The following is an 11667-nucleotide window of genomic DNA, read 5'->3' on the forward strand; positions in this document are numbered from 1 at the left end:
CTTTGAAAATCATCATGTTCAACTGTCTTCGTAGTCGTCATACTCGCCCAACATGTCAACCTCAGTTACCTCACCCTGCTGATATCAGAAATCATGAGTCATTCAACAATCACCTGATCCCACACATGGTCAAACAAGCGTGCCCGCACACACGCACAAAGCCACCTCCATTGGTATGGTCGAGCCCGTTTCGGAAAAGCGCAAAGCAGGCAAAGTGATGAGAATGAATTCCATGCCATGAAAACGACAAACAAAATGAAAGAATTGTGCGTGTGCATGGGAGGGAGAAGTGGGAGAGACTATTCGAGGCATAAATAGGCCCGAAGAAACCGATACAATTTACATAAAACAGAAGAAGCACATGACAGCAACAAATGGTCTTCTTCGTTACGGTAGCGAAGAAAATATCCCGTAGCTATGAAAAAGGCAAACAGAACAAATGAATTGTCCCCACGTGGGAAGAAGAGGAACACAGAGAGATAATTTGATAGAGTGAAAAACAACAAACAAAACTAAAGAGCGTCAGGATGTGAGAAGGAGAGAGAGAGAGAGTTGGATAGATAGATAGAGTCCATTATGGGCATAGATAGGCCTGTAGAAAATCCGATACACTATACATTACAAAACGCTGCAAGGCAACACAAGACCGTTGACTTTGCTGGGGAAGCAAAAAAAAAACATTTAAAAATCAACTCATATCAAATATCAGGAGAATTGAAAAAAAATGTTGATGAAACTTTGTCCTAGTATACAGTGATCAGGAGGAGTGGCATACAACCGATGACAGTAAGAAGGGGATTTCCCCGTGGCATACTATACAGTACGAGTGTAATGACTTGCAGTTAGCCAAGCGTGGAGTAACCGGTTCTCTGTCGTGCACTCTCACTGCTTATTGCGTCGGGGGCTGGTGTGGTGTTCACCGACGTGTATCCTGTTGACGTCGACGCTGTCTCACCGCTGATCAGGGGTGGCTGGAAGCCGCGTCTCTGAAGCCGCTGGTTCTTGCGGCAAGTCACGACCAGGGCAATGAGCAGGACGCAGGCAAATACGCTGGCAACGGAAACGCCCGCCACCATTTGCGTGTCAGTGTGATGCGATGGGGTCTGCAGGCTCGAGCTAGACAAATATGGAGAGTGCAAATAATACAGTGTCACATTGAGTCCAACGATGGGCCGGAGACATAATTATACTCCTATTAAATGCAAGAAGTCCACGCAGCCTTAGCAATACTTGAAGTATGATGCACCATGCAGTGCTGCACGAGAAAGATAAATGGCCAGGATTCAAATCCAGCACTACCGGGGGATCTCAACCGCTTACCGCATAAAGCTATCAACCCCTGGCTGTTTGCATGCAGTCTACAAAGTCTTTGTAATTAATTATTTGACGCACCAGAAAGTGTTGCACAAGAAAATGAATAGCCAGGATTCAAATCCAGCACTACTGGGGGGGGGGAGGGGGGGGGGGGGAGGGGGTCCCGAAAGCACACCGTACACTGTGAACCGCCAGCGTACACGATGGCAAATTTTCGCGGAACACCGTGGTCTGTCACATACACCCACTGTTGGAGTTTGATTTCACGATGGTTAATATTTGCGTTCGACTCTTCTTGCACCATTATGTAGTTTACAGTACAGCCTGGCTGTTTGCTACTCCAGCCCTGGCTGTTTGCTACTCCAGCCCTGGCTGTTTGCTACTCCAGCCCTGGCTGTTTGCTACTCCACCCCTGGCTGTTTGCTACTCCACCCCTGGCTGTTTGCTACTCCACCCCTGGCTGTTTGCTACTCCACCCCTGGCTGTTTGCTACTCCAGCCCTGGCTGTTTGCTACTCCACCCCTGGCTGTTTGCTACTCCAGCCCTGGCTGTTTGCTACTCCAGCCCTGGCTGTTTGCTACTCCACCCCTGGCTGTTTGCTACTCCACCCCTGGCTGTTTGCTACTCCAACCCTGGCTGTTTGCTACTCCACCCCTGGCTGTTTGCTACTCCACCCCTGGCTGTTTGCTACTCCAGCCCTGGCTGTTTGCTACTCCAGCCCTGGCTGTTTGCTACTCCACCCCTGGCTGTTTGCTACTCCTACCCTGGCTGTTTGCTACTCCACCCCTGGCTGTTTGCTACTCCACCCCTGGCTGTTTGCTACTCCACCCCTGGCTGTTTGCTACTCCAGCCCTGGCTGTTTGCTACTCCAGCCCTGGCTGTTTGCTACTCCACCCCTGGCTGTTTGCTACTCCAGCGCTGGCCGTTTGCTACTCCAGCGCTGGCCGTTTGCTACTCCAGCCCTGGCCGTTTGCTACTCCAGCCCTGGCTGTTTGCTACTCCAGCCCTGACTGTTTGCTACTCCACCCCTGGCTGTTTGCTACTCCACCCCTGGCTGTTTGCTACTCCACCCCTGGCTGTTTGCTACTCCACCCCTGACTGTTTGCTACTCCACCCCTGGCTGTTTGCTACTCCACCCCTGGCTGTTTGCTACTCCACCCCTGGCTGTTTGCTACTCCACCCCTGGCTGTTTGCTACTCCACCCCTGGCTGTTTGCTACTCCAGCCCTGGCTGTTTGCTACTCCAGCCCTGGCTGTTTGCTACTCCACCCCTGGCTGTTTGCTACTCCACCCCTGGCTGTTTGCTACTCCACCCCTGGCTGTTTGCTACTCCAGCCCTGGCTGTTTGCTACTCCAGCCCTGGCTGTTTGCTACTCCACCCCTGGCTGCTTGCTACTCCAGCCCTGGCTGTTTGCTACTCCAGCCCTGGCTGTTTGCTACTCCACCCCTGGCTGTTTGCTACTCCACCCCTGGCTGTTTGCTACTCCACCCCTGGCTGTTTGCTACTCCAGCCCTGGCTGTTTGCTACTCCACCCCTGGCTGTTTGCTACTCCAGCCCTGGCTGTTTGCTACTCCACCCCTGGCTGTTTGCTACTCCACTCCTGGCTGTTTGCTACTCCAGCCCTGGCTGTTTGCTACTCCACCCCTGGCTGTTTGCTACTCCACCCCTGGCTGTTTGCTACTCCAGCCCTGGCTGTTTGCTACTCCACCCCTGGCTGTTTGCTACTCCAGCCCTGGCTGTTTGCTACTCCACCCCTGGCTGTTTGCTACTCCACCCCTGGCTGTTTGCTACTCCAGCGCTGGCTGTTTGCTACTCCAGCCCTGGCTGTTTGCTACTCCACCCCTGGCTGTTTGCTACTCCAGCCCTGGCTGTTTGCTACTCCACCCCTGGCTGTTTGCTACTCCAGCCTTTGGCTGTTTGCTACTCCACCCCTGGCTGTTTGCTACTCCACCCCTGACTGTTTGCTACTCCACCCCTGGCTGTTTGCTACTCCACCCCTGGCTGTTTGCTACTCCACCCCTGGCTGTTTGCTACTCCAGCCCTGGCTGTTTGCTACTCCAGCCCTGGCTGTTTGCTACTCCAGCCCTGGCTGTTTGCTACTCCAGCCCTGGCTGTTTGCTACTCCACCCCTGGCTGTTTGCTACTCCACCCCTGGCTGTTTGCTACTCCACCCCTGGCTGTTTGCTACTCCACCCCTGACTGTTTGCTACTCCACCCCTGGCTGTTTGCTACTCAAGCCCTGGCTGTTTGCTACTCCAGCCCTGGCTGTTTGCTACTCCAGCCCTGGCTGTTTGCTACTCCAGCCCTGGCTGTTTGCTACTCCAGCCCTGGCTGTTTGCTACTCCAGCCCTGGCTGTTTGCTACTCCACCCCTGGCTGTTTGCTACTCCACCCCTGGCTGTTTGCTACTCCACCCCTGGCTGTTTGCTACTCCACCCCTGACTGTTTGCTACTCCACCCCTGGCTGTTTGCTACTCCACCCCTGGCTGTTTGCTACTCCACCCCTGGCTGTTTGCTACTCCACCCCTGACTGTTTGCTACTCCACCCCTGGCTGTTTGCTACTCCACCCCTGGCTGTTTGCTACTCCACCCCTGGCTGTTTGCTACTCCAGCCCTGGCTGTTTGCTACTCCACCCCTGGCTGTTTGCTACTCCACCCCTGGCTGTTTGCTACTCCACCCCTGGCTGTTTGCTACTCCACCCCTGGCTGTTTGCTACTCCACCCCTGGCTGTTTGCTACTCCACCCCTGGCTGTTTGCTACTCCAGCCCTGGCTGTTTGCTACTCCAGCCCTGGCTGTTTGCTACTCCAGCCCTGGCTGTTTGCTACTCCAGCCCTGGCTGTTTGCTACTCCAGCCCTGGCTGTTTGCTACTCCAGCCCTGGCTGTTTGCTACTCCACCCCTGGCTGTTTGCTACTCCACCCCTGGCTGTTTGCTACTCCACCCCTGGCTGTTTGCTACTCCAGCCCTGGCTGTTTGCTACTCCACCCCTGGCTGTTTGCTACTCCGCCCCTGGCTGTTTGCTACTCCACCCCTGGCTGTTTGCTACTCCACCCCTGGCTGTTTGCTACTCCAGCCCTGGCTGTTTGCTACTCCAGCCCTGGCTGTTTGCTACTCCAGCCCTGGCTGTTTGCTAATCCAGCCCTGGCTGTTTGCTACTCCAGCCCTGGCTGTTTGCTACTCCACCCCTGGCTGTTTGCTACTCCACCCCTGGCTGTTTGATACTCCACCCCTGGCTGTTTGCTACTAGCATACACACATACCTTGGTTGTTGGATGGCCTCTAGCTCAAGTCCACGGAAATTCTACACACACACACACACACACACACACACACACACACACACACACACACACACACACACACACACACACACACACACACACACACACACACACACACACACACACACACACACACACACACCACACACATAAATACACATAGAAGACACACATTGCACACGTTAGACATATTTTGCCTGAGGATGGCAGCGAATGAAATGCAAATTGCAAACAAAACATCTCCCTCTCTTCGTTGTAGAGGATACACATGAATTACATTCGACGGTCACCATCATGATGGGGTAAACAAATAACGTTCACTCCATTCATCCAAACATGTTCTGGGATCTTGTCACTACCCTCGAGCTATCTGAGTTAGGCAGCCACATAGCAAGACAAAGAAGAGATACATCATAGCCTAGGAGCTGTGGCATCATGTATGATCCACAGCAAGAAGGCAGCAGCAATGCCTGTACCTATGGTGAAGTAAAATAAAGGTAATAATTATAACATACCTATGATTACCGGTACATCGATTCGAGTATCCTGTTAAAGTTTTGTTTTCTTCACACATGGCTAATCTAGATATAGTGTTGCCAGTACTATTCAGCAGTTGAGTAGGAATTGAACCACAACTCACCCTTTTCCAAGAGCCAGCTGTGCCATTCCTCGACCATGTTTTACCACTCGGCCCGGTGATGAAGTTCAGTTCTACAGTGTTATTCTGTGGCATTGGGTATGCCTTGCCGTATGGTGGCCGCTTGAGTAGGAGTCGTGATGGCCTATCGAAAGCATGCGATTTGACACAATACTCCACTGCACACGACTCGTCAATGCTTGCCAAATGCTGGGCATAGCCATGCGGGCAGTGGTGCGGCCAGCTCTCCTCTCCTATCAGAAGACCATAGCCAACCTGAATTGCACCGACAGAGGGACACACACACACACGCGCGCGCGCGCGCGCGCGTGCAGACATGTCAGTGTAAGCAATGCGTACACATTTACAAGGTGAACATGTCTACAGAGGAATAATAATAATGATCATGACTATAATCAAACGTTAACCCACATGCATGCACGCATACACACAATAAAACTTAAAACAACCAAAACATCACTATGCACATTTATCCAGACACGCTCTCACATACACACGCACGCATGTGCGTGCCAAACGTACAAAACGTGGACACGTGTACACCAAGCAGATAGAATACAAGGAAGTGGGGTTTGCCATAGTTTTTTTTCCAATTTTGTCTGATAAATATTTACGAGACTTTGCATCGAGCGACACCGTGGATAACATTGAGCCAAGAATTATGCAATAAACCAGAAGAGATATCTCTTCACAAGTAGGCAAATAAATGCGTAGGTGCCCGGCAACAGCAATCGGGCGAGTCACAGCAATGTACGTATTGCAACTTCAATGATACGCATACACGGTTGACCACCCATGCCTCCATTTTCGGCGGGTCAACCACATGGTGGCCCGGCAACTTCAAACGGGAACACACTGATACAACATACACAGTTGACCACCCATGCCTCCATTATCGGCGGGTCAACCACATGGTGGCCCGGCAACTTCAAACGGGAACACACCGATACAATAGACACAGTTGACCACCCATGCCTCCATTATTGGCGGGTCAACCACATGGTGGCCCGGCAACTTCAACGGGAACACACCGATACAATAGACACAGTTGACCACCCATGCCTCCATTATCGGCGGGTCAACCACATGGTGGCCCGGCAACTTCAAACGGGAACACACCGATACAACATACACAGTTGACCACCCATGCCTCAAACCGGCGGGTCAACCACACAACAACATACAGGTGTCACAACACTGAGACAGTACAGCACAACACTGAGAGGCAAATGCATTTGACCCTCCCAAAAACCAGTGTTTACGACCAAGCATTTCTCACGGCATCGCTCATTAGCATAACTTCCTGCAAGTAACCATGGCAAACCCCTAAGTGATACCCACAGAGCCACACCGGCACAAGGACTGTACAACAAGCGGAAGGCACAACACTGTACAACACTACAAATGTACCTCACTTCTGTTCTCAACACCACATGGGCGTGGGCTGTTCCAGTCTTTGCTGCTAGCCATTGCACAGAGGGTATACCGGCTGCACGCCTGACATAGTGATCGGATGCTGCACTTCGCCAGCAGCCTGCACGGCATATGGCTGCTTCACAGACACTTGTACTCCGGTGAGCCATGAGTGTGGCCCCGCCAATGCGCACAGAATGGGAGCTCACCCGGTTGCAGTTGAGGATCCTAGTCGAGAAAACTCGGGAGAAGTAGCCGCCGTCGACGAACACGAACACTGGCCGTGAGCTGCCGGCAGTAGCGGTCAGGGACCGGAACTCGGCCATAGCCGAAACTGGGTACATCAGATTATGTGTGCGCAAATACCGGGCTTAAAGGTCTGAGTCGCTCATGAGATCATTGCTGGCAGCAATCAGAGCGGCGAGTTCAGCAGAGGAGTTGGCACCAGGCACTGGTTGGCACCAGGCACTGGTTGGCTGTGGAAGCCAGTTCTCGGAAGCGAGTAATCAAAATAGGTTCATGCTGCATCTCAGCAGCCCGTTGCCCCAAAAACGATTGTCCTTGATAGAAACCGCAGAAGCCAACATCAGAGGCATCCGTGAATAGCTCAAGGTCAGGGGACTTTGAAAACTCGACATCGTAGAAGAAGGATTGGCCATTCCAGTTTGCGGCAAAGGAGCGCGACCATTCGATGTCCAAGTGAGCTTTTGTGTTGATGTTGACTACTGACTGAAGAGACTGAGAGAGTTGTCCAGCTAAGATACAGGAGTTGACGGATGAAGGTCCTGCCAGGAGGAACCACCTTTGCGGCAAGGACAAGGTTCCGATCAGCGACAGCAGTTCCCGCGTTGCGTAGCTAGTGCGCGTGGACTACTCACTCAAAGCCGCTAGAAAGGCAAATAACTTCTTGTCAGGTAGCCGCATCACCTGGTCCTCGCTGTCGACTTCTATGCCAAGTACCGTCACCACTGTTGCTGGGCCGACCACCTTGCTGAGGTTGTCGAAGACCTGCGGAACCGTTGCTTTCAGTTGAACTCATTCCATTGACCATGAAGCACACGAACATAAGCACCTTGTTAAGTGCAGCGTACTGGTTCTTGTGCTGGCCTGCACAGCTATCAGGAATAGTTTTACCCAGAATGACTGGGTTGATGATTTCTCCCTAAGAGAGGGTAATGCCACGTGCACAGCAGATGTGGTGCATAACGAACGCACAGTGGGCATAAAATCTTCATATCCACATCAAAGGCCACAAGCGTTTGACAACCACACCTGATACGTAGATGATCAACGATCGTCCCTGCACTCAACGTCGCTCCAGCAGTAGTAGCATGTTGCAAACCACCATCGTACGTTGTCCATGTAAATGCCTCTGCTCCTTGTCTTCTTCTTTGGCTAGATTTTTCGACAGGTAATCACAGCCATTTCTGAGTTGGCGTCAACGCCACTCGCCACGTCGAGGCCTAAATAACTGGTCCTCTGCTTCGAGTAGTTCTTGCTTGGCCTCATGAACTCCAGGAAATTCACTACTGCGACCATGAGCTACTTTATCTGCCCACGCAACAAATAAATATTTCAACCAAGCGCGATCGATCGCTGTTTGAAGTTGTGAATTTTCAAGCGCTTCCAGCTCACACGAGTCAGCGCTTGTCTACGCAGACTAGCACAACTAATACTCTTGTACAGCTTGGCGGAGAGACAAAGGAGAAAACGGAGAAAACACAACCTTGAGTCACTTTGGCTAACTGGATGACAGAAATTGTTGACAAGGAAGTTGCTTTGCTGACACGAGGCAGGGCAAAGCGGCCACGCAAGATTTATTTTTTCATCCACCATTTTCGGAAAAAATATGTTTTATTCATGTGCCGCGTGACGAACCGTGACAAAACACGTGCATGCGTGGGCTAACTTGGCTTTGCTGCTCAAAGCCGTCATTTTGCAGACACGTGGATGTGAATAGTTGCATGACTGTGCATGCTTCCGCTGATGGAGTGAGAGAGTGAGAGAGAGGGAGGGAGAGAGAGGGAGGGAGAGAGAGAGAGAGAGAGAGAGAGAGAGAGAGAGAGAGAGAGAGGGGGGGGGGAGAGAGAGAGAGACGGATGCACACAGGAGAGATAAACTGACAGACCAATTTGACAGAGACTGAAGATATGCAGAGAGTCAAAATGTAATGACTTGTAAGCTCTACTTACTGCACTAATCCCTGCCTTTTCAGCAGCTGGTGTGCTGACCAGGGACAGTGGGTTGCCAATATGACAACTGAAGAATCCTGCACAAAGAAAACAAAGATGAAGTATTTGTCACTGGCTGAACTAAGGCAAATTGGTAAGAAAAAGAATTCGTTCTAAAAATCTCAGTGTTGAGAGTTTCCTCCGCAGAGTCACACGGCTTCAGGCACTAGTCATGCTACTATACGACAGGTGCATAGATGGATCCATGAAAGCAGACGATGAAAACCAGACACCGTATCCCAACTAGACGCCATGACATTGAGAAGCAAACATATACCCCATTCCGTCGGAAGGTTGCGCCATAGCGAGCTCTCACCTGCGAATGGAACAGAGGAGGCGATACCCTGCTCGTAGTTGTCACTGACGCACACCTTCATTCCACTGCCCATAGACAGAGGGTAGAAGAACTTGGGACAGCTGCGTGTACCGGTCACAAGGTTGGTGGAGCTGGCGCTGTAAATGCCGCCGAAAAGGTATCCAGACTTGGGCTCCACAGGGCCCAGCTTCACGCACCAGTACGTCTCGTAGTTAGCTACCGCTCCAAGGTATTGCGTGCTGCACACCTGCACACAGAATTATACAGTCGGAAAGAATTTTGCAATAGCCATCAGACAAAACGGGATTCACAGAAGCATGCGACGGCCGCGAAACCGGGAAATCCCCTAACCACACCCACTGCGTAGCTCATGCAACCGTGCAACTGGCCCATTGCAGATGCGACAAGCGGCGTGCGATTTTGGCCTTTTCTGCAGCAAAGTTGTACAAAGGTTGTTGGTCCTAGCCATGCGAATACTATGGTGACATACTCACCTGCATTGAGCTTTGCGCAAAATCAGCAAAGCAACGTCAATATTTCTGACTTCTTCTGAGAATTATATTTCGCGAGTTCGCATCGTACACCGTCGTCGCGGATCGCGGCGCGAAAAGGCATATGTGAATCCTGATAAACTGTTAAATTTCTTCCATAATCACGGTATATTCTTTGGAACATTCATTTCAAACTGCTTACTCGGTTAGAACAGTCCAGGTAAACATAAATAAAGGCAATGTAGCAATGGTCCTCATGTATTCTGCCACTTTCCAAAGGAGGTGCTTTCGGGACATACTGCCAAGACATCTGATTGAACTCGCCCGTCCTGTGTATTGCCTATCGCCCTAAAAACCATGTCCACTGGTCCTCCAACAACCTAGAACTCACCTGCCTGCCGCACTTCTGCAGCCAAAGAAACCCGCAGTGATGGTATTCGGTGTGGCACTCATGGTCGTTCCAGTTGAATGTCTCAGAGCCGGTGTTCAGTTTCACGGCATCATATCCACTCGGGCAACCATACGTTCCTGAGCACCGATCAGAAGGATTAACCCTTTACCGGCAAGTGCATTTTGTATACGAAATCCATAACATTGAGAAGGATAGCAATAACTCACAACGAGGGCACATTTTGTATGTGCAAGTTATGTTTTCTTGAAAGTCTGGTACTACTTCTTGACCTTGGAAAAAATTATTTTCACATGCCACACACATACGCTACTAAATTGGCACCGATACGTCTAAAGACGGAAATTGTACATAATGCAAATCGTCAGATTCCGACATTGACATGATACTGCCAAAACAAGTCGACTTCGGAGTGGAAACGAACACCATAGCCATCACAGACTTCAGTGGCCGTGCGTCGCTCGCAATTGAGAGCAGCATCGCCCCAGAATCGCTGTCCGATGGCTCCGTAAGGTCGTGCGCAAGTCGCGCTGCGCTGCCGTCACTCAGGTACGTAGAAAGTCGATGGCCTAAAATTCCGTCTCTGGGAGACTGTCGACACGGGGATCACTCTCCATGGCTTCCCCACCATAAGCACCATCAGATTCTTCCAGGTACATCACGACGACATCGTCTTCAGCGGCTGGAGCTCCCGATATTTGCGTGAGAATTTACTTGGCGTGCGCTCCGCTCCGCAATTTGAAATTCGCTTGCATCGGCGGCTGGAATGAAGTATTTATGTATCTGTCGTCGGTCCCAGAGCGAAGGTCTGCTAGGTCCTCGTCTGAGAAGTCATCTGAGGACGAAAGGAACTCACTGCGCAAGAAGAAATGCACCTGACGACGTTTTGACGGAGGCAGACGGCATTGTCGGCGCGCGTGTATTTCCGTAAGTTTTCGATCGCGCAGTTCTCAATGAAATCAAATGGGACACGCGTAGATCTCTTCAGCTACGGATAGGATCATACGTAGGCTGTGTGAGGGCCACGGGAAATCCCCGTGGGCTGATGCTTCCTGTCATACCAGGCATGGTTTTAGTATGCATGTCGAATGCGTCGTTTACGACGCATTCAAGTATGGGGCTGCAGGTAAAGGGTTAAAGGAAGCTGGTTGATTCGGGTCTAGTCCACGACCACTACATCTCCATACACATCATCGTATGTTTGCATCTGTTGACCCTCATGGGAGTGCACACAAAGATATTTTTTCTAAATGACACAAGTGTGTCCAGGCATGCAGTATACTATGCACACCATAATCTACAGCGATGGCACTGCCGTTTCACATGACAGAATGCCCTCACTGCCTCCTCTCACCTGAGAGCGGATTCTTCTGTCTGAGCCCTGCACAAATGTCTCTGCCATAGTCTTGCGGAGATGAGCAGTTCTGGAAGACGCCACCAAACGTGTAGTTATTGGGTGCAAGACTGCACAATGAGGTATCACCAGAATTGGCCTGAAGAAGAAGAATAACAGGGGATAATGTTGGTGACGGGGCCAGCAGTATAATTTCCAAC

The 11667-nt window shown here is 51.1% G+C and overlaps 1 protein-coding gene across 1 annotated transcript in view; it reads right to left on the reverse strand.

Moving 5' to 3' along the window:
- Positions 1-170: 170 nt before the first annotated feature.
- LOC135823612 (macrophage-expressed gene 1 protein-like) overlaps positions 171-11667 on the reverse strand; it is an 11941-nt gene continuing 444 nt past the window's right edge. The window contains exons 2-8 of the mRNA XM_065336458.1: positions 11468-11606; positions 10096-10232; positions 9214-9460; positions 8859-8935; positions 5236-5508; positions 4575-4615; positions 171-1116 (exon numbers count right to left, since the gene is read on the reverse strand). Coding sequence (XP_065192530.1) covers positions 843-1116; positions 4575-4615; positions 5236-5508; positions 8859-8935; positions 9214-9460; positions 10096-10232; positions 11468-11606 — 1188 coding nt within the window. The 3' untranslated portion in view covers positions 171-842. The remainder of the gene's footprint in view (positions 1117-4574; positions 4616-5235; positions 5509-8858; positions 8936-9213; positions 9461-10095; positions 10233-11467; positions 11607-11667) is intronic.

Source organism: Sycon ciliatum, chromosome 8 (assembly GCF_964019385.1).
Source record: "Sycon ciliatum chromosome 8, ocSycCili1.1, whole genome shotgun sequence".
Lineage (NCBI taxonomy): Eukaryota > Metazoa > Porifera > Calcarea > Leucosolenida > Sycettidae > Sycon > Sycon ciliatum.